The sequence below is a fragment of the Ranitomeya imitator genome, chromosome 2, assembly GCF_032444005.1.
Source record: "Ranitomeya imitator isolate aRanImi1 chromosome 2, aRanImi1.pri, whole genome shotgun sequence".
Classification (NCBI taxonomy): Eukaryota; Metazoa; Chordata; class Amphibia; order Anura; family Dendrobatidae; genus Ranitomeya; species Ranitomeya imitator.
Window position 1 is genome coordinate 391,817,945 of NC_091283.1, and position 19,956 is coordinate 391,837,900.

Here is a 19,956-nt window from a genome sequence, read left to right on the forward strand (position 1 = left end):
ATTCCTGCCTCCAGTGTTGTTTCCATTCCTGCCCCCAGTGTCGTTTCCATTACTGCCCCCAGTGTCGTTTCCATTCCTGCCTCCAGTGTTGTTTCCATTCCTGCCCCCAGTGTCGTTTCCATTCCTGCCCCCCGTGTTGTTTCCATTCCTGCCCCCAGTGTTGTTTCCATTCCTGCCCCCAGTGCTGTTTCCATTCCTGCCCCCTGTGTCGTTTCCATTCCTGCCCCCTGTTGTGAATTCCGCTCTTGGGCTCCCTCCGGTGGTTGTAAGTGGCACTTTTGTGAGTTCTGCTCTTGGGCTCCCTCTTGTGGTTTCAAGTGGTATGGCTGCTCCTTGGAGTTAGCTGTCATCAGCTGCCTCCACTTATCTTCTCTTCTGCTTGGCAATTTAGGTCTGGCTGTTCCTTCAGCTAGTGCCACTTGTAAATGGTTTCTGGTTGGATTCACATCTCTTTGGATTTCCCTGTTTTCCTGACCAGTTCAGCAAAGCTAAGTTCTTACTTGCTCTGTTCTGTTCAGATTGTGGACTTATCCATTCAGTGCTTTCTATGTTTGTCCAGCATATCAGTATGAATTAATTCTGTCTTGCTGGAAGCTCTGGGAAGCAGATTTACCCTCCACACCTTTAGTCAGGTGTGGAGATTTTTAGTAAACTCTGCGTGGATTTTTGTAGTGTTTTATACTGACTGCACAGTATTCCATCCTGTCCTATCTATCAAGCTAGACTGGCCTCCTGTGCTCATCCTGGTTTCATTCTGTGTATGTCTTTTCCCTCTCCACTCACAGTCATTATTTGTGGGGGGCTAATCTATCCTTTGGGGATTTTCTCTGAGGCAAGATAGTTTTCCTGCTTCTGTCTTTAGGGGTAGTTAGCTCTTAGGCTGTGACGAGATGCATAGGGAGAGTTAGGAGCATTCCACGGCTGCTTCTAGTGTTGTGTTGAGCTTAGGGACTGCGGTCAGTACAGTTACCACTTCCTTCAGAGCTCGTTCCATGTTGCTACTAGACCACCGCATCATAACAGCCCCCCGTGTCGTTTCCATTCCTGCCCCCCGTGTCGTTTCCATTCCTGCCCCCAGTGTTGTTTCCATTCCTGCCCCCAGTGTCGTTTCCATTCCTGCCCCCAGTGTTGTTTCCATTCCTGCCCCCAGTGTTGTTTCCATTCCTGCCCCCAGTGTCGTTTCCATTCCTGCCCCCAGTGTCGTTTCCATTCCTGCCCCCCCGTGTTGTTTCCATTCCTGCCCCCAGTGTCGTTTCCATTACTGCCCCCCGTGTCGTTTCCATTCCTGCCCCCAGTGTTGTTTCCATTCCTGCCCCCAGTGTCGTTTCCATTCCTGCCTCCAGTGTTGTTTCCATTCCTGCCCCCAGTGTCGTTTCCATTCCTGCCCCGTGTCTCCATTCTGCCCCGAAGTTGCCGCATTCAATATAAATAAAAAAACACCTTTCTCCTTACCTGGCCACGGTCCAGCGCTGACGTTCGTCCCTTGCATTTCAGCGCGGACTTGCCGGCGAATAACAATTACGTCATACGCCGGCGAAGTGCGTGCTGATGTCAGCTGCCAACCTCTGATTGGCTTGCAGCTTTAACTGCTGCCGTGAGGGCACATGTGCACACACACTCAGGAAAACTCACACAGAGGAAAACACACATACTCTGACCTGCCGTGTTTAATTCGTTAAATGCCCCTGCCACTTAGCACAGCAAGCGTTGAGATGAGCTGCTGGAAAGGTTACCTGGCGTGTGCTGGGCAGTGAGCACACAGGGCTGCCTACTTCTCATCTTCAAGTTCTAATCTCCTGCCGTCCTGTGCTGCTGCTCTAGTCTGCACGCTGTAGCTCCTCCCCTCCAGGCCTGGCTGAGCAGACAAGAGGAGGAGGCTGCGTGCAATCACTGTGTAAGTACCACACCTCCTCCTGCTCCTCATCTTCTGCGTTGTGTGCCAGGAGGCGCTGTCCCCTCTCACTGCAGCCTGCACATAAGCCGGCCATGGCTCCAGCCACAGGTGCACGCTTTGTGTCCCGCCCTGCCATTCCTGCTTATCACAGGTCCTCCAGCGGCCCTGTGCAGTGGCTCAAGCACCGGCCCGGGGGGCAAATGCATTTCTGCCACCTGGTCCAGTCTGCCCCTGATTGTGTATACAGTGAACCACCTAGAAACATCTCTCAAGACTCCCCCCACCCCCAGGGCTGACCCTCTGTAACTTCCCCTGCCCAGCTGCAGGACTGACCGTCTGTAACTCTCCCTTGCCCAGCTGCAGGACTGACCCTCTGTAACTCTCCCCTGCCCAGCTGCAGGGCTGACCCTCTGTAACTTCCCCTGCCCAGCTGCAGGACTGACCCTCTATAACTTCCCCTGCCCAGCTGCAGGGCTGACCCTCTGTAACTCTCCCCTGCCCAGCTGGAGGGCTGACCCACTGTAACTCTCCCCTGCCCAGCTGTAGAGCTGACCCTCTGTAACTCTCCCCTGCCCAGCTGCAGGGCTGACCCTCTGTAACTCTCCCCTGCCCAGCTGTAGAGCTGACCCTCTGTAACTCTCCCCTGCCCAGCTGTAGAGCTGACCCTCTGTAATTCTCCCTTGCCTAGCTGCAGGACTGAACCTCTGTAACTTTCCCTTGCTCAGTTTCCTACAGTCCATAACTATCACATAAAAGTGACTACAATAAACCATGGCATTAACCATATAGTTACAATTCTATTCTTCAATGTCCTATAAGAAAGGTATATTTGTGATGCTGCAGGATATATTATGTCATACATCAGTTCTCTTCAGGAGGTGCCAGGATCTTCCATTCCTTTACAACAGGTATATGACAGTGAGTTTTCCTTGTTTTCTGCCTTCACAGTCCGCAGATCTTAACCCTATAAAGCATCTGTGGGACGAGGTGGAAATGGTTATTCAGAGCATCTCAGCACCTTATGCAATCTATGATGCTATTAATATCTGAGGTCCTGAAGGGCAGAGAAGATCCTACATGTTCCTATATGGGTGTCTCTAGTAATGTGGCCATTCAGTGTATGTTTTATATCTGGTGGAGATGACAGGATAAAGCTGATCATAGACATTAGATTTTGTCTGGATCTTCTCAAATGTCTCCATCTGCCAGTGACTTTTACAATCTTTGTTTCAGGGTGAAGATCTGACTCATTATAATACTATAAAGACAAATGTGAGGGGCGATAAGCAGTGTAAGAAGGAGATTACTACAGATAACCACACAGGTGAGTAGTGACCACTAAATGCCGAGAAGTCACAGGTTCTAATCAGTCACTGGCTTGTAGAGTAACTTTAGATGTTTGGAGTTTTTTCAAATGGGTTCACGAAAGTTTTTTGATGTGGATAAAGGGGCTGATTCATTATGTGGTTACCAGGGACTATTTTTTTTTTTACATTTTTTTACAATATGCTAAGAACTGTCACTCGGGTAGTTACTTCCTACCTGCCCCATCAGGAGGCCCCATTTCCTCTTAAAATCGTTAATTCTAATATTGGGAATTCAACCAGAAGGCCCTATTTGCTAATCAAAATAATTTGTGATAAAACTGTGTTGCATTGAGGAATCAGGAGGCCACATTTGCTCTTACAATCGTTAGGCCACTGACATCTGTTACTGGATAGGCTATTCGAGGGTCAGAAAGACAATGTGCTCCAGTGGAGGGCAAGCTCTGTATCAAGTGGCCTCTCCTCTTCTTCTTCAACCATAAAGATCACACACAGTACAATCCTCAGAGGTGGAACCCAAATCACCCTGGTTTCCCCCCACATCACAAATTTCCAAACACCCAGCTGACTGTGGGGAACCACAGATGGACCATTTTGCGAAGCTGTTTACACATTCTATTCCATGGGCATCAGAGGTCTCCTCCAAGATTCACAGACTCCAGAGGAGGAAAGCATCTGCACTGATTTTGATTCCGTGGCTGGATGAAGTAGTCAAGCAGAATCCAGACCCTCATCACCAGACGTTAACCACCGAGGGGATGAGGTGATCCTAATGAGACTCAGATACCAGAGGCGCATGCCGACTGTACTGTGGTGTCAGGGTAAGAAGAGGAGGAGGGTAACTCTTAGGGCGAGGAGTGGGAAAACAGAGAGGCTGACAATGAAGTTGTAGATCCCTCTTGATGTGGACCCAGAGGTACGCAGATGAGTAGCTCAACAGAGGGAGTTGGGGCATCCCGCACAGACACGTTGTGATGCAACCACGACAGCATTGGATTCTCATTCGCAACTCTGGCTGTGGCCAGCAGCGGTCCCAAGTCTGCAGTTCACAGGGGAAGTAAGGGATGCCTAGCATGGGCCTTTTCTTGAGACTGCAAAGGATGACCCAACTCACGTTAACTGACAATTTTGCCAAAAAAGACTCTGTAGAGGCAAAAATTGCAATAATTTGACTACTACGTGCATGAACTGGCACGATCAACATGCCTTAGTCTGAGAATTTCACTGCGATAAAATGCGGACTAATGGGCCTTACCAACCACCATCTGTCCCATCAACCACAGCTAATGCTTCTTCCTCCTCCGTCACTGTGCTAATTGTTCTCAACAGGTGTCTGGCTGCAGAAATTCCATTTTTTTACCCCCTACGGTCCCGTTGAGTGAGAGTCCATCAGCTATTACTGAAGTGGACATGCCTGCTGTTTTTGTGTCACTTAGCACGACACATCTTACTCAATTCACAATAACATCTCCGTCTGCACTTCACTCACAGTCCAGCAGTTTGTCATGTTCACCTTTTTTCACCCTCTCTCAGCATAGCAGCCAGCCCTTGGTCCTGCAGTTGTGTCATGTAAAAGAATGTTTCCTCCTACTCATGCTAAAGCTAAGAGATTGAACTCCACCATCTCCAATATTGGCAGTAGCTGTCTTCACTTAATCTGGAGACAGGGAAGGCCCTGTGTGATAACGGTGCAAACCAGGTGGCAGCCCTATGCCAGGGCAAGTTCACACACGTGACTTGCATGGCTCCCATCCTCAACCTGGTGGTTTAGCAATTTCTCTGCCACGATTCTGACCTGGATGCACTCCTGCAAAAAGCATGGTCACTACGTGCTCACTTTCAGCGATCGCACCCTGCAGGTCATCCACTTTCATCCCTACTGGGGTCTTTTGGCCTTCCGGTTAATCATTTGATTTGAGATGTTCAGACATGGTGGAATTCCACTCTGCACATATTGCAGTGACTGTGGCAGCAGCGACGCGCCTTGGTGCAGTATGTCCTTTTGCATAGCCTGGGCTAACACAGGGCAGACATTGTGCAAATCACACCTGTGAAGTGGGCACAGATGAAGGACCTCTGCATCCTTCTTCACAGTTTCGAAATGATTACTAAGATGGTAAGCACTGAAAATGCCATCATCAGCATCACTATTCCGGTCATCTACATGCTGGAGCACACTTTGAATATTCTACGGGAGGAGGTGGTAGGAGCAGAAGAGGATGCGGAAGGGATAACAATTTCTCTAAGTTGCGGACTCTCGTCGTACAGGTTGGCGCCATGGAAAGGTGGATTACCTCAATCGAGATTACCTCAATCATGGTACCAGACAAACTGTTAGTGAACGTACAGTAGTCAAGGAACAAATTGAAGAGGATAAGGAGGAAGAGGTGATGGACGTGCAACAGTTAGAAGAGGAAGAGGATAATGATCCCCTCTGTTGTCCGTGGTTAGTGGGAAGGGATGAAGAAAGCAAGCTTGAGTGTTACCTCGCCACCAACTCACCATGGAATTGGACTTCTTGGAAGCTTCAGACACATGAAAGCCTTCTTGCTGCACTGTCTTCAACATGATGCCCGTAATCTTAGGGTTAGAAATAGTGCTGATTACTGGGTTGCCACTCTGTTAAATCCACATTCAAGAGTCAAATTTGCCAGATGCTTCCCTACCTGGAAAGGGACGCAGGCATGCTGGAGAATCGAAACACGCTTGTAGACAATATTAAGAATGGTTTTCCCCAAGAGAGTAGTGAGGCACAGTGTGCATTGCAGGTATAGACTTCCAACCCTGGGAATATCAAGGCGTCACAACACAAACATTAGCAGCAGTGTAAATGGCATAATCAATTTCTGTGAGTCACTTCACGCATTTTTTAGACCACCTCATGCTCCAGCAGAACAGAATATAAGTCTGATACGCTGTGACTGACAGATTGGAGAGGATGGTGCCAGAGTATCTCAAGCTCTAATACCATCAGAGGGAATTTGAACCCTTTTGCATTTTGGCCTTCAAAACTGGAAGGGAGGCCTGAGCTCGCCCGCCACGCCTTGGAGGTTTTGTCACATCTGGCAACCAGCCTTCTCTCAGAATGTCTGTTCAACACTGCTCGTGGTGTCCTGACAAATAAGCGCATCAGGGTACCCCCTTAAAGTGTAGACTGCCTAACTGAACAAGTCATGGATCTCCAATGTCTTTTGCAACTATCTGTCTTACTTTCCTTTCCTTTTTGCCACCAATTGTACTCTAGGAAACTGATGTTTGTGCCACCTGACTGTGGCAGGGGGAAAAAAAATTGAGCTGTTGCATGAGGTATATGTGTATACATTTGGTTTTGCATCCCATTGAATTTAATGGGGTTCGGGTACGTTCGTCGAACTGCTTGGCAAAAATGTTCTGCAACGTTAGGACATTCAGCGAGCCAAACCGAATTTTGGAAGGTTCGCTCATCTCTAATTAAGACTCTATAAACCATGAAGCAAGCAAAAGGAAATTAAAGGCCTTTCAATAAAGGCAAAACAAAGTAAATAGTCCAAACAGCAGCACGTTAATGATAGCCTAGGACACTCAGGCTGGATAGCATCCAGTATCACCATAGTCTGGTGACATCACACAGGAGGTCTTCTTACCTCCACAACGCTTCGAAAAGACTTCATGTTCTATAATGTGATTATAACCCGGCAACTATGAAAATGGGCCGCTGGTCTAATGAAGCAATTTTCATCATTGCAGATTTTAGGCATGCGACATCTTCCATATTGGCTTCAGACATAGCCACAAAATATGGAGCTTCCACATGCCTTTTACCTCACGTTGACGTGTTAGTCAGTCATACATATTTACATTTTTACCACATAAGATGGACATGGTAAGACAAAAAATGTTGCCAAGTAAGCAATATGTACCTTAGCTTTCGGACTATAAGACGCACTGGACCATAAGATGCACCCCAAATTTTGGGATGGAAGATAGCAGAAAAAGATTTTTATGAGATGGGGGACTGTCTCATTGTCCCAATTTAAGATATCTTACCTGAGGGTCGGTGGTGGTACAGCGGGGTCACAGGAGGCCTGGTCCCTTCCTCAGGAAGCCAGCAGCGGCAGAAGTGGGGCAATGCTGTGGGTCTGGTGTCAGCGGTCTGGCAGAGCACTGGAGCAGGGTCCCTTCCTTAGGATGCGAGTGACAGAAATGTGTCCACACCACTATCCACAGTGAGCGCATCACCGTTTTCCATGCAACCATCTACCAGAAGCCGTGGGCCGCCAGAGACTTCAGGAAAATGGCCGCCAGAGGCCACATGTGTGCAGATTGAGATCTTGGCGGCCATTTTCCTGAATCCTCCGGCGGCCCACGGGTTCAGTAAGATGGCCGCATTGAAACCGCTGATGCCCTCACCGTGGACACCGGACAGCAGGGTGGATACATTTCTGCTGCCAGCATCCTGAGGAAGGGTCCCTTCTCAGGTGCACTCCACAGCACCGCAGCAGCGCCACACCTTTACCGTCGCCGGTTCAGCTGCCGCAATCCCCCGGTAAGCCTGTGTTTGCACCATAAGACGCACCCCCCATTTTCCTCCCAAATTTTGGGGGTAAAAAGTGTGTCTTATGGTGCGAAAAATACGGTACTCTTGGTGAAGGAGTTTCTTAATGGTATTGCTTTCGGGTATTGTGTTGCATATTCTTATGCCCTCTGGTTGATCTTGACCAGGGATCCAACCAAATTCATCGCTAAGCAATCAAACAGGATTTCAATGATGGGTAATGGTGCTATGAGACTACAAAAATAAACAAAGAGGGAGGTTGGTAGGTGGGACAAAACCTACAATAATTTATATTCTGCCTGTGACATCGGCGAAACTCTGGAGGATTCGTTCCTGGGTTTTGCCTACCTCCAAATGGTCTCCTAAAACATTATTAGCCATTTCTAACCCCCTGCATCTGTAGTGCCCTGGCACTAATAGCTGTTCTTGTCGCTCACCTCTCTGCTTGCCAACAATATAATAACACCCTTATTTTGCCATGAATGGGAAATGCCTCCCCCTCCCCCCGTCAGCTTGCAATCCTATTTAGTATGGTTACCTTATCAAATGCTCCTTTAATAGATAGGATGTTGGCCTCAGGGGATGCTGTTTTTAAGGGTTACCTGGCTGTTGTCTGTGTACACAGGCAACCTCACTTTCCCCCTCAAGACCCAAAACAAGCAAAGTCCCGCCCTATTATAACAGTGTAATTAGGTCCTTGGCTACACCAACCTCATAGGACAACATGCCACAGTTTGTGTCTATGATCCACTTGGCCACAGGGTAGTCTTTAGCATCCTCGTTGATAAAGCAGATGCCCACCATCTTCCCAGGAATCAGCCAATGAGGAAGTGCTAACTCTAATGAAGGCCACAAACTTTCAGAGTCCAACAGACCAGTAATTGCCACTCCATTCATTGGTTCATACAGGACATACTTGCAGCCCCTTGCTGGGTTAAGGGTGAACACTGCAGGAAGGAAATGCCTCATTGTCATGGTGCAACAGGGGACTATGTGAGCCAGGGTGTGACACCTCCAACAAATCATATAATGATATGGGGCCTTTGGAATCAATTCAGTCCTTCCTGGGCTCTTGGATGTCCCCCAGATGTGGATTTGTTTCCATTCTTTTGGGTACCAGCCCCACTTTGGGAACTCCAGTATGAAGATGTTACGACCCCTTGCTTCGCCAAGGAACTCTAGACCACCAGGTACCTTTCCACCAGGTCATCTGCATTCTGGAGATCTCCCTGGACAATCCAGGACTGCACTGACCTCGGAAGGGAGAGTATGAACCTATCCATGAAGACCCTCTCCACCATCTGCGCTGGAGCAGAGGATTCTGGTTGCAACCACTTTTGAACCGAGTGTAGGAGGTCGAACATTTGGGATCTTGGAGGTTTATCACCGTGGTGCAACCTTTGCATCCTGACAATTGGTAAATCCTAAGCACGCGAATCTCCATTTTCAACTTGGCTTATTCTTTTGCACTATGCAAGGCCAGATCATAATAAACCATCTGCGGTTTCCCTATTGGATATGGCACCAGAACCTCTGCCCACTATTCCGGAGGTAATTTCTCCAGTTCCTCCACCCTTCCGAAAAATCATCAAGAACACCTCAACATCATCATGCTGGGTCAAGTTTTGCAAGGCTCTTCCTCACGTCTGAATCATCACCTTAACTTGAAGAAGGGGCGGTTGCCACAGATCGCCTTGGTTAGGCGTTTGATCTGCTGCTTGTGATGCTGCCATAGCTGTTGATTATTACTTCATTCAATTGTAATCCACACAAATCGGTTCTGCCTATCCCAGGTTTTTTTCAATTGTGAAGTAACTTATACAAGGTTATATATAGGGAAAATCCAAGGCAGTGACATCACAATCATTAACATAGGAAAGAAACCGCGGATCATAAAAAGAAAATCACAAAAAGCAAATATTGAATAACAAATATACAGTGCCTTGCAAAAGTATTCAGCCCCCTGGAACTATTCAACCTTTTCCCACATATTATGCTTTAAACATAAAGATACCAAATGTAAATTTTTGGTGAAGAATCAACAACAAGTGGAACAGAATTGTGAAGTTGAACGAAATGTATTGGTTATTTTAAATATTTGTGGAAATTCAAAAATATTTAGAATTGAGTCCACAGTGGTTGATTCCTCTTAATGGCTAACTGAAAAGATGGTAACAAATTGAAAAATTGAAAGCTTTCAAGACTACTCAGGCCTCTTCATCAGGCATAGACTAAAAGAAATTCTGGAGAATCACAGATTTATGCACAACACATCACCGAAAAAAAAAAAACATGGATAAGACCGGTGACATGAAGCAGAATTACCATGATTGATAAACAGTTATGTCCATAAATATTGGGCCAGTTCTTAGATAAGGATTGTTTTATTGTCCTCTGATTGGGGTCTGGTTCTGTTGTGATAATAATAATAATAATAATTTTTATTTATATAGCGCCAACATATTCCGCAGCGCTTTACAAATTATAGAGGGGACTTGTACAGACAATAGACATTACAGCATAACAGAAATACAGTTCAAAACAGATACCAGGAGGAATGAGGGCCCTGCTCGCAAGCTTACAAACTATGAGGAAAAGGGGAGACACGAGAGGTGTGATGACCCCACGTGGTCGGTGGGGCAAATTCCTTAGTTGATGTAAAAGACATAAATCCATGCAACACATTCATTCCTGCACTAAGACTGTCAAAGGTCATCTGTTTATATCCCCATATTCTTCTGTCTCTCTGAGATTTGAAGTTACCTTTTAAAACTAGTAATTTCATGTCCATAATGTTATGACTGGGGAGACAAAAATGTATTGCCACAGGTAGATCCATTCTTTTTTCTCTTATTGTGTGGCAGTGAGAATTCATTCTTGTTCTAAGCTTTTGCCCTGTCTCCCCCACATACAGACCCCCAGTTGGACATTTAGTACAGATAATTATGTACACCACATTAGAAGTGACGCAGCTGAAAGTACCTGGTATCTTGTAGTCCTGATGTGAATTGGGGATCTTTATCTTGATTGCAAGGAAAGGTACCTGCAGCTGTTGGAGAGGATCGGGAGCTTTTGACAATGATGCTTCTTAGATTTGGGGGCTGCCTAAAACACAGTATTGGAGGTCTGGAAAAATGGATTGTAAGCAGGCATCTTTTTGTAGTAAAGGTTGTAATTTCCGTGCAGCTCCCCTTAGCACCTCCAGATTTGGATTGTAGGTAACTACTAGAGGTATCCGTTTATTTTCTTATTTTCAAGGCACTGTACTAACTAGATATAGATAGATAGATATTATACATACAGAGGCTTCTCGCAAAATTAGAATATCATCAAAAAGTAAATTTTTTTTCAGTTCTTCAATACAAAAAGTTTAACTCATATATTATATAGAGTCATTACAGAGTGATCTAGCTCAAATGTTTCTGTTAATGTTTTTTAAATCAGATACATTTTTATTAAACTTAAAGCATTAGAAACCGATAAAAACAAATCCATATTAATTTTACATTTTCTTTTGTAAAGAAGTACATTACCCCTCACCAACACTTCCCCCCCCCCACACCGCCCCCTTAGAGACCAGTCCAGGAGCAAACGATATAGTGACCATGGTTAATGCTTCAATCCGTTAACCATAAATATAACTCCACATTCGTATAAACTGGAATAACCTTAAAAAGTACTGTCCAACCACAGCTGCCATAACTTGTAGAAAAAAATCCAGCTTGTTCCTCTTGATGTAAATGCATTTTTCTAATTGAATTAAATGGTCCGTTTGAGTAATAAATTGCATGGACGGAGGCTCCTCTCTGATCTAATATTTTGCAATCAATTTCCTTGGAACAAACAATATTCTAGCAATTGCAATTTTAGTCGTATTGTCCGTTATTGTTTCCTCTACGTACCCCAATATACATACCAACGGATCTCTAGGAATTATGTGAGCAGGTTGCAAGATGCAGTAACGCACCGGAGGAAGAGCAAAGGTTAACATGAGGTTTACTTTAGCAGTGAATACTCCATGGAGGGAAAAAAACAGGGAAATACAAAATGAGATGACATAGGTGCGAGGGAAATAAAGGGAAAGTTCAGTAATGTTATACTGATCAGTCCGACGATATCAGAAAGTGGGTTCCTGCGTTGGAGTGAGGGCGCAAAGGCTGTGGCGCATGAGAGGTCCGGCGTGGTCCTGAAGAAGATGGCGTTGTGGTTCCTCGTTGTCCTCATGGGAATCCTGGATCCTGGAGCTGAAGCACAGGGACGGTTACAGTCTCTATCACTGTCGGCAAATAACATAACCCGGCGGTTACGAAAGGGTGAAGCAGGATACAGTTCACAGTGGGTCACCTGATTTCTCTGTCTCAGTGTGCACGTTAGTATGCCCTAATGCTCCAGTGGGAGATACTGTCACTCACAGTCACTGGTGCCAGCGGCAGTTCAGGGATCTCTGCTGACAGACTCTGTGTGTGTCTGGGCCTTCTATGGCTTTTGCCTGCTCCATTCCGTGGTTCAGAGGACGGAGCCCTAACACTGACCTCCTGGGTGCTGCACTTTCCCACCAAGACTGACTTGTTTCCTGTGCGCTGAGACTTTCCCTGCTTAGCCACACCGCCTATCACTAGGTGCAAAGGTCGGTCTGAGGTTTTTAGCTTTCCGCCGTGCAACATGGGTGACAACCCCAACAGTTCTGGATCCGTCACGGAAAAGATGCGCCCGTCCAGTCATTCTCCTAACATTCCCCCTCTCTTTGTGCTCACCATTCCACGGTAGAGATTTCTCCTAGGATGCGTTGACATTCTCCTAATCCTTGTATGATTTGTTGCCAAAGATATCTTGATAGAGGTCTTCCTGCTGTTGAACACTCAGAACGTCATAGGTCAGAAGTAGATGTTGAGTAGTTGAATCAGGTTGGACTGACGGGGTGGTGACACGCCCAGTTCGGGTGAAACAGCCATTTCAGGAATCTCAGGAGACCCAGGAACCTCGGGTATCTGCTCTTCTTCTGGATCTGCTCACGGTGGTTCAGGACTTTCTTCTTCACCGTCGTCAGTGATTGAAGAAAGGTTCTCAGGTATACTGGGGTTTTCTCCTTCTCTGACAGGGTCCCTTGACACACAGGGGCGTAGCATGTTTCTGTGTACAACACGAGTAGGAGCATCTTCTCCTTCAGGTTGAACTTCATAAACTGGTCCTTCTGAGTTGATCTGTCATTTCACACGGTACGGCGTTTTCTCTCCAACTTGTCTCGAGGACGTTTATCTCATACTAAAACTCAATCTCCAGCCTGCAGAGCTGTCCCTCGCAGAGGGTGATAGTCTATCATAGTGATCAAAATGAACCAATAGGAAAAATTTCCTATTGTTGCTGGGTGTCAGACAGCAGATCTCGGTGGGCACACTACGCATTCACCCGCCCCTTTCTCCCAGATGAAGACGCCGGCAGCCTGGGGGACTTCACAGGGGAATGCAAGGACTCCAGAGGTACCGGAGTGGGATCGGAGGACCCTACTTCTCTCTCCTCTGATGTGTGATTATATCAGAGGAGAGAGAAATGAAATGGAAAATCTGACTTTTTTTTTTTTTTTTTGCGGTTTTAGACACAGGAGAATTTCCAACTGTGGGGGGCGCTATACACTTATTTTTCAGCGCCGTTAAAAAGTAGTGCTGAGGCATAAGTACCCCTAACTGCAGCCTTATAAGGCATATCGGCAGTCGTTAAGGGGTTTAGATATTTTCATTTTGCAGGTTCCCATTGATTTTTATTTTTAATTTTAAACATTTTTTATCCAATATATTTTAGTTTTTATAGGTGTGCAATATATATTGCAATAAATTAAGTGTTTTATATTAGATTTATAACTAACATCAGACACGTGACACTGCTGAACTTTGACTCAGTCATGTGCCCGGTTTGGCAGTTTTTCTCAAACGAGTACAGATTAACCCCTTTACCCCCAAGGGTGGTTTGCACGTCAATGACCAGGCCAATTTTTACAATTCTGACCACTGTCCCTTTATGAGGTTATAACTCTGGAACGCTTCAACGGATCCTGGTTATTCTGACATTGTTTTCTTGTGACATATTGTACTTCATGATAGTGGTAAAAATTCTTTGATAATACCTGCGTTTATTTGTGAAAAAAATGGAAATTTGGCGAAAATTTTGAAAATTTTGCAATTTTCCAAATTTGAATTCTTATGCAATTAAATCACAGAGATATGTCACACAAAATACTTAATAAGTAACATTTCCCACATGTCTACTTTACATCAGCACAATTTTGGAACCAAAATTTTTTTTTGTTAGGGAGTTATAAGGGTTAAAAGTTGACCAGCAATTTCTCATTTTTACAACACCATTTTTTTTTAGGGACCACATCTCATTTGAAGTCATTTTGAGGGGTCTATATGATAGAAAATACCCAAGTGTGACACCATTCTGAAAACTGCACCCCTCAAGGTGCTCAAAACCACATTCAAGAAGTTTATTAACCCTTCAGGTGTTTCACAGGAATTTTTGGAATGTTTAAATGAAAATTAACATTTAACTTTTTTTCACAAAAAATTTACTTCAGCTCCAATTTGTTTTATTTTACCAAGGGTAACAGGAGAAAATGGACCCCAAAAGTTGTTGTACAATTTGTCCTGAGTACGCTGATACCCCATATGTGGCGGTAAACGACTGTTTGGGCGCATGGGAGAGCTCGGAAGCGAAGGAGCGCCGTTTGACTTTTCAAGGCAAAATTGACAGGAATTGAGATGGGACACCATGTTGCGTTTGGAGAGCCACTGATGTGCCTAAACATTGAAACCCCCCACAAGTGACACCATTTTGGAAATTTGACCCCCTAAGGAACTTATCTAGAGGTGTGGTGAGCACTTTGACCCACCAAGTGCTTCACAGAAGTTTATAATGCAGAACCGTAAAAATAAAAAATCATATTTTTTCACAAAAATTATATTTTTGCCCCCAATTTTTTATTTTTCCAAGGGTAAGAGAAGAAATTGGACCCCAAAAGTTGTTGTCCAATTTGTCCTGAGTACGCTGATACCCCATATGTGGGGGGGAACCACCGTATGGGCGCATGGGAGGGCTTGGAAGGGAAGGAGCGCCATTTGGAATGCAGACTTAGATGGAATGGTCTGCAGGCGTCACATTGCGTTTGCAGAGCCCCTAATGTACCTAAACAGTAGAAACCCCCCACAAGTGACCCCATATTGGAAACTAGACCCCTCAAGGAACTTATCTAGATGTGTTGAGAGAACTTTTAACCCCCAAGTGTTTCACTAATGTTTATAACGCAGAGCCGTGAAAATAAAAAAACTTTTTTTTTCCCACAAAAATTATTTTTTAGCCAACAGTTTTGTATTTTCCCAAGGGTAACAGGAGAAAATGGACCCCAAAATTTGTTGTCCAATTTGTCCTGAGTACGCTGATACCCCATATGTTGGGGTAAACCCCTATTTGGGCACACGGGAGAGCTCGGAAGGGAAGGAGCACTGTTTTACTTTTTCAACGCAGAATTGGCTGGAATTAAGATCGGACGCCATGTCGCGTTTGGAGAACCCCTGATGTGCCTAAACAGTGGAAACCCCCCAATTATAACTGAAACCCTAATGCAAACACACCCCTAACCCTAATCCCAACGGTAACCCTAAGCACACCTCTAACCCTGACACACCCCTAACCCTAATCCCAACCATATTCCCAACCGTAAATGTAATCCAAACCCTAACCCTAACTTTAGCCCCAACCCTAACTGTAGCCTTAACCCTAGCCCTAACCCTAGCCCTAACCCTAACCCTAGCCTTAATGGGAAAATGGAAATAAATACATTTTTTAAATTTTTCCCTAACTAAGGGGGTGATGAAGGGGGCTTTGATTTACTTTTATAGCAGGTTTTTTAGCGGATTTTTATGATTGGCAGCCGTCACACACTGAAAGACGCTTTTTATTGCAAAAAATATTTTTTGCGTTACCACATTTTGAGAGCTATAATTTTTCCATATTTGAGTCCACAGAGTCATATAAGGTCTTGTTTTTTGCAGGACGAGTTGACGTTTTTATTGGTAACATTTTCGGGCACGTGACATTCTTTGATCGCTTTTTATTCTGATTTTTGTGAGGCAGAATGACCGAAAACCAGCTGTTCATGAATTTCTTTTGGGGGAGGCGTTTATACCGTTCCGCTTTGGTAAAATTGATAAAGCAGTTTTATTCTTCGGGTCAGTACGATTACAGCGATACCTCATTTATATTATTTTTTTATGTTTTGGCACTTTTATACGATAAAAACTATTTTATAGAAAAAAAATTATTTTGGCATTGCTTTATTCTGAGGACTATAACTTTTTTATTTTTTTGCTGATCATGCTGTATGGCAGCTCATGTTTTGCGGGACAAGATGACGTTTTCAGCGGTATCATGGTTATTTATAGCTGTCTTTTTGATATTTATATCTTTCTTTTTGATCGCGTGTTATTCCACTTTTTGTTTGGCGGTATGATAAAGCGTTTTTTGCCTCGTTTTTTGTTTTTTTTTCTTACGGTGTTTACTGACAGGGTTAACCAGTGGGACAGTTTTATAGGATGGGTCGTTACGGATGCGGCGATACTAAATATGTGTACTTTTATTGTTTGTTTTTGCTATTTAGATAAAGAAATGTATTTATGGGAATAATATATATTTTTTTTCATTATTTAGGAATTATTTTTTTTTACACATTTGGAAAAAAAAATTTAAACTTTTTTACTTTGTCCCAAGGGGGGGACATCACAGATCACTGATCTGACAGTTTGCACAGCAGTATGTCAGATCAGTGATTTGACTTAGAGCACTGTAGGCTTCACAGCGCCTGCTCTAAGCAGGCTCTGTGAAGCCACCTCCCTCCCTGCAGGACCCGGATGCCGCGGCCATCTTGGATCCAGGCCTGGAGCAGGGAGGGAGGTAAGGAGACCCTCGCAGCAATGCGATCACATCTCGTTGCTGCGGGGGTCTCAGGGAAGCCTGCAGGGAGCCCCCTCCCTGCGCGACGCTTCCCTGTACCGCCAGCACTCCGCGATCATGTTTGATCGCGGTGTGCCGGGGGTTAATGTGCCGGGGCGTGAGCGCGGCCGATCGCTATGACGTACTATCCCGTCGAGGGTCAGATAGGCCCAGGGCACCTCGACGGGATAGTACGTCTAAGGTCAGAGAGGGGTTAAAAGGACAACCAGACTGACAGTCACCCCAGGTTTTGGTCCTGATGAAGAGGTCCAGCGTGGCCTCAAAATGCGCTGACCATGTAAACCTGTAATAAATGTTAAAATCTTCTGTTTGATGCTTCGTGGATACATGACCGCGTATCGTCAAGACTGGGTCTTCTCCGTACCCAATCTTCCTAACCTCATACCCTGCACCATTCACTACTCCGCCTAAATTTATTTGGATAAGTTGGCCACAGCGGCCATTTTATTAAACAATAACATGAATAACAACATGTATACCATTGCATATGTAAAACCTTGAGGGGAGGGTTCTTGGAGCTAAGAAATCTGGCTCAAAAATAGGCAGAAAGCCACCACCAAAATTAAAAACCAAACACTTTTTTACCCTCGGCCGTGACCACCAGCTCGAGGGCACCATGTAACCCATTTTAAGCAAACCAAACCCCAAAGCTCCCGAGGTAAACTCCCCGTCCAGAGCCCGTAAACAAAAGCCAGATCAACCCCATAAAACGTCATCACCAACTCCAAGAACCCCACCCCCCGCCAACCCGCCACTGTGACAATGTTAACAAAAATTCCCCCTGCCCCCCCCCCCGAGATTGACCTGACTAAAAAACAAAAAACCTTTCCCAAGACTACCCCCCACCGAAAAGCTGTTCAACTCAAACTAATCCGAAAAAAGGGCGGGTGGGTGGGCTTCTCTCCTCAGTCACCGCACTAATGAATTCTTCTCGCACTTTTCCAGCCCCCGCCTCCTTGTGCCACCAAAACCCCCCCCCATTCAAAATTCTCACCAATCCCGTGACGATCCCTGTTTTTATTCAAACTGCAAACCCCTCCTCTCGGCAACGCAGTCATGTGGGGGCTTCCATCAAGCTGCGCCCATCACAGCCCCCCCTCTTCAGCAGCAGTGCATGAGTGACATCTCCTTCCAGATTTCTGGATGACACTATTAACACCTTCATCCACTAAGCCTGTTTTCACCTTCATGACCAGGCCAAATATTACATTTCTGATCAGTGTCACTTTATGTAGTAATAACTCTGGAACACTTCAATGGATCCCACTGACTCAGTGACTGTTTTCTCTTTGCATATTGTTCTTCATAATTTGTGGTAAAATTTGTTTGATATGACTCTCTTTATGAAAACATAAGAAATCTGGCGAACATTTCACAATTTTAAAACTTATACTTCTTATGCCCTTAAACCAGAGAGTTATGTCATACAAAATAGTTAACCCCTTAGTGACCGAGCCAATTTGCAGCTTAATGACCAGGCCAATTTTTAAAATTCCGACCACTGTCACTTTGAGGTTATAACTCTAGAATACTTTAACCGGATCCCGGTGATTTTTGAGAATTTTTTTTGTGTCATATTGTACTTCATGTTAGTGGTTAAATTTCCTCGATATGATTTGCGTTTAGTTATGAAAAAAAAACGGAAATATGGCAAAAATCACATTTGAAGTCACTTTGAGGGGTGTACATGACAGAAAATACCCAAAAGTGACACCATTCTAAAAACTACACCTCTCAAGGTGCTCAAAACCACATTCAAGAAGTTAATTAACACTTTACGTGCTTCACAGGAACTGAAGCAATATGGATGGAAAAAATTACCAATTCACTTTTTTTCCACAAACATTTTATTTCAGAACCATTTTTTTTTTATTTTCACAAATGTATAAAGAGAAAATGAACCACAAAATGTGTTCTGCAATTTCTCCTGAATATATTGATACCCGATATGTGGGGGTAAACCACTGTTTGGGCGCACGGCAGAGCCTGGAAGGGAAGGAGCATCGTTTGACTTTTTCAGTGCAGAATTGGCTGGATCTAAGATCGGACGCTTAATTGTGTTTGGAGAGCCTCTGATGTGCCTAAACACTGGACACCCCCACAAGTGACACCATTTTGGAAACTAGACCCCCCAAGGAACGTATCTGTGGTGAGCACTTTGAACCCCCAAGTGCTTCACAGAAGTTTATAACATATAGCGGTGAAAATAAAAAATCATATTTTTTCCACAAAAATGATCTTTTCGCCCCCATATTTTAATTTGCCAGAGGTAACAGGAGAAATTAGACTCCAAAAGTTGTTGTCCAATTTGTCCTGAGTACGCTGATACCCAATATGTGGGGGTAAACCACTGTTTAGGCACACAGCAGAGCTTGGAAGGGAAGGAGCACTGTTTTACTTTTTCAGAATTGGCTGGAATTGAGATTGGATGCCATGTCGTGTTTGGAGAGCCCCTGATTTGCCTAAACAGTGGACCCCCCCAATTCTAACTCCAACCCTAACACCAACGCACCCCTAACCATAATCTCCACCCTTACCATAACCCTAACCACACCCCTAACCCCAACACATCCCTAGCCCCAACCCTAACCACACCCCTTACCCCAAAACACCCCTAATCTCAACCATAACCCTAACAACACCCCTAACCCTGACACACCCCTAACCCTAATCCCAACCCTAATCCTATTCCCAACTGTAAACGTAATCCAAACGCTAACCCTAACTGTAGCCCCAACCCTAACTTCGGCCTCAATCCTAACCCTAACTTTAGTCCCAACCCTAACCCTAACACACCCCTAACCCTAATACCAACCCTAACAATAGCCCTAACCCTAACTTTAGCCTAATTCACTTTAGCCCAACTCTAACCCTAATGGAAACATGGAAATTTATATTTATATTTCATTATTGTTCCCTTACTAAGGGGGTGAAAAAGGAGGGTTGTATTTATTTATTTATTTTTTTGACCACTGTGATAGGGTCTATCACAGTGATCAAAATGAACCAATAGGAAAAATCTATTGTTGCCGGGTGCCGACCTGCAGATCCCGCGGGTGACCTGCGCATGTGCCCGCCATTTTCTTACCGGAAGATGACGCTGGCAGCCGTGGGGGGAAATAGGAGGACTCAGGGACACCTGAAGGGGACCCTATTTGTCTCTCCTCTGATGTGATCACACATCAGAAGAGAAAGGAATT

At 44.9% G+C, this 19,956-nt stretch overlaps 1 protein-coding gene across 1 annotated transcript in view; it reads left to right on the forward strand.

The window, feature by feature from the left end:
- The window catches only part of LOC138666991 (zinc finger protein 665-like), a 103,544-nt gene that overhangs the window by 38,110 nt on the left and 45,478 nt on the right, over positions 1-19,956 (forward strand). Inside the window, exon 10 of the mRNA XM_069755200.1 lies at positions 3,128-3,218. Coding sequence (XP_069611301.1) covers positions 3,128-3,218 — 91 coding nt within the window. The remainder of the gene's footprint in view (positions 1-3,127; positions 3,219-19,956) is intronic.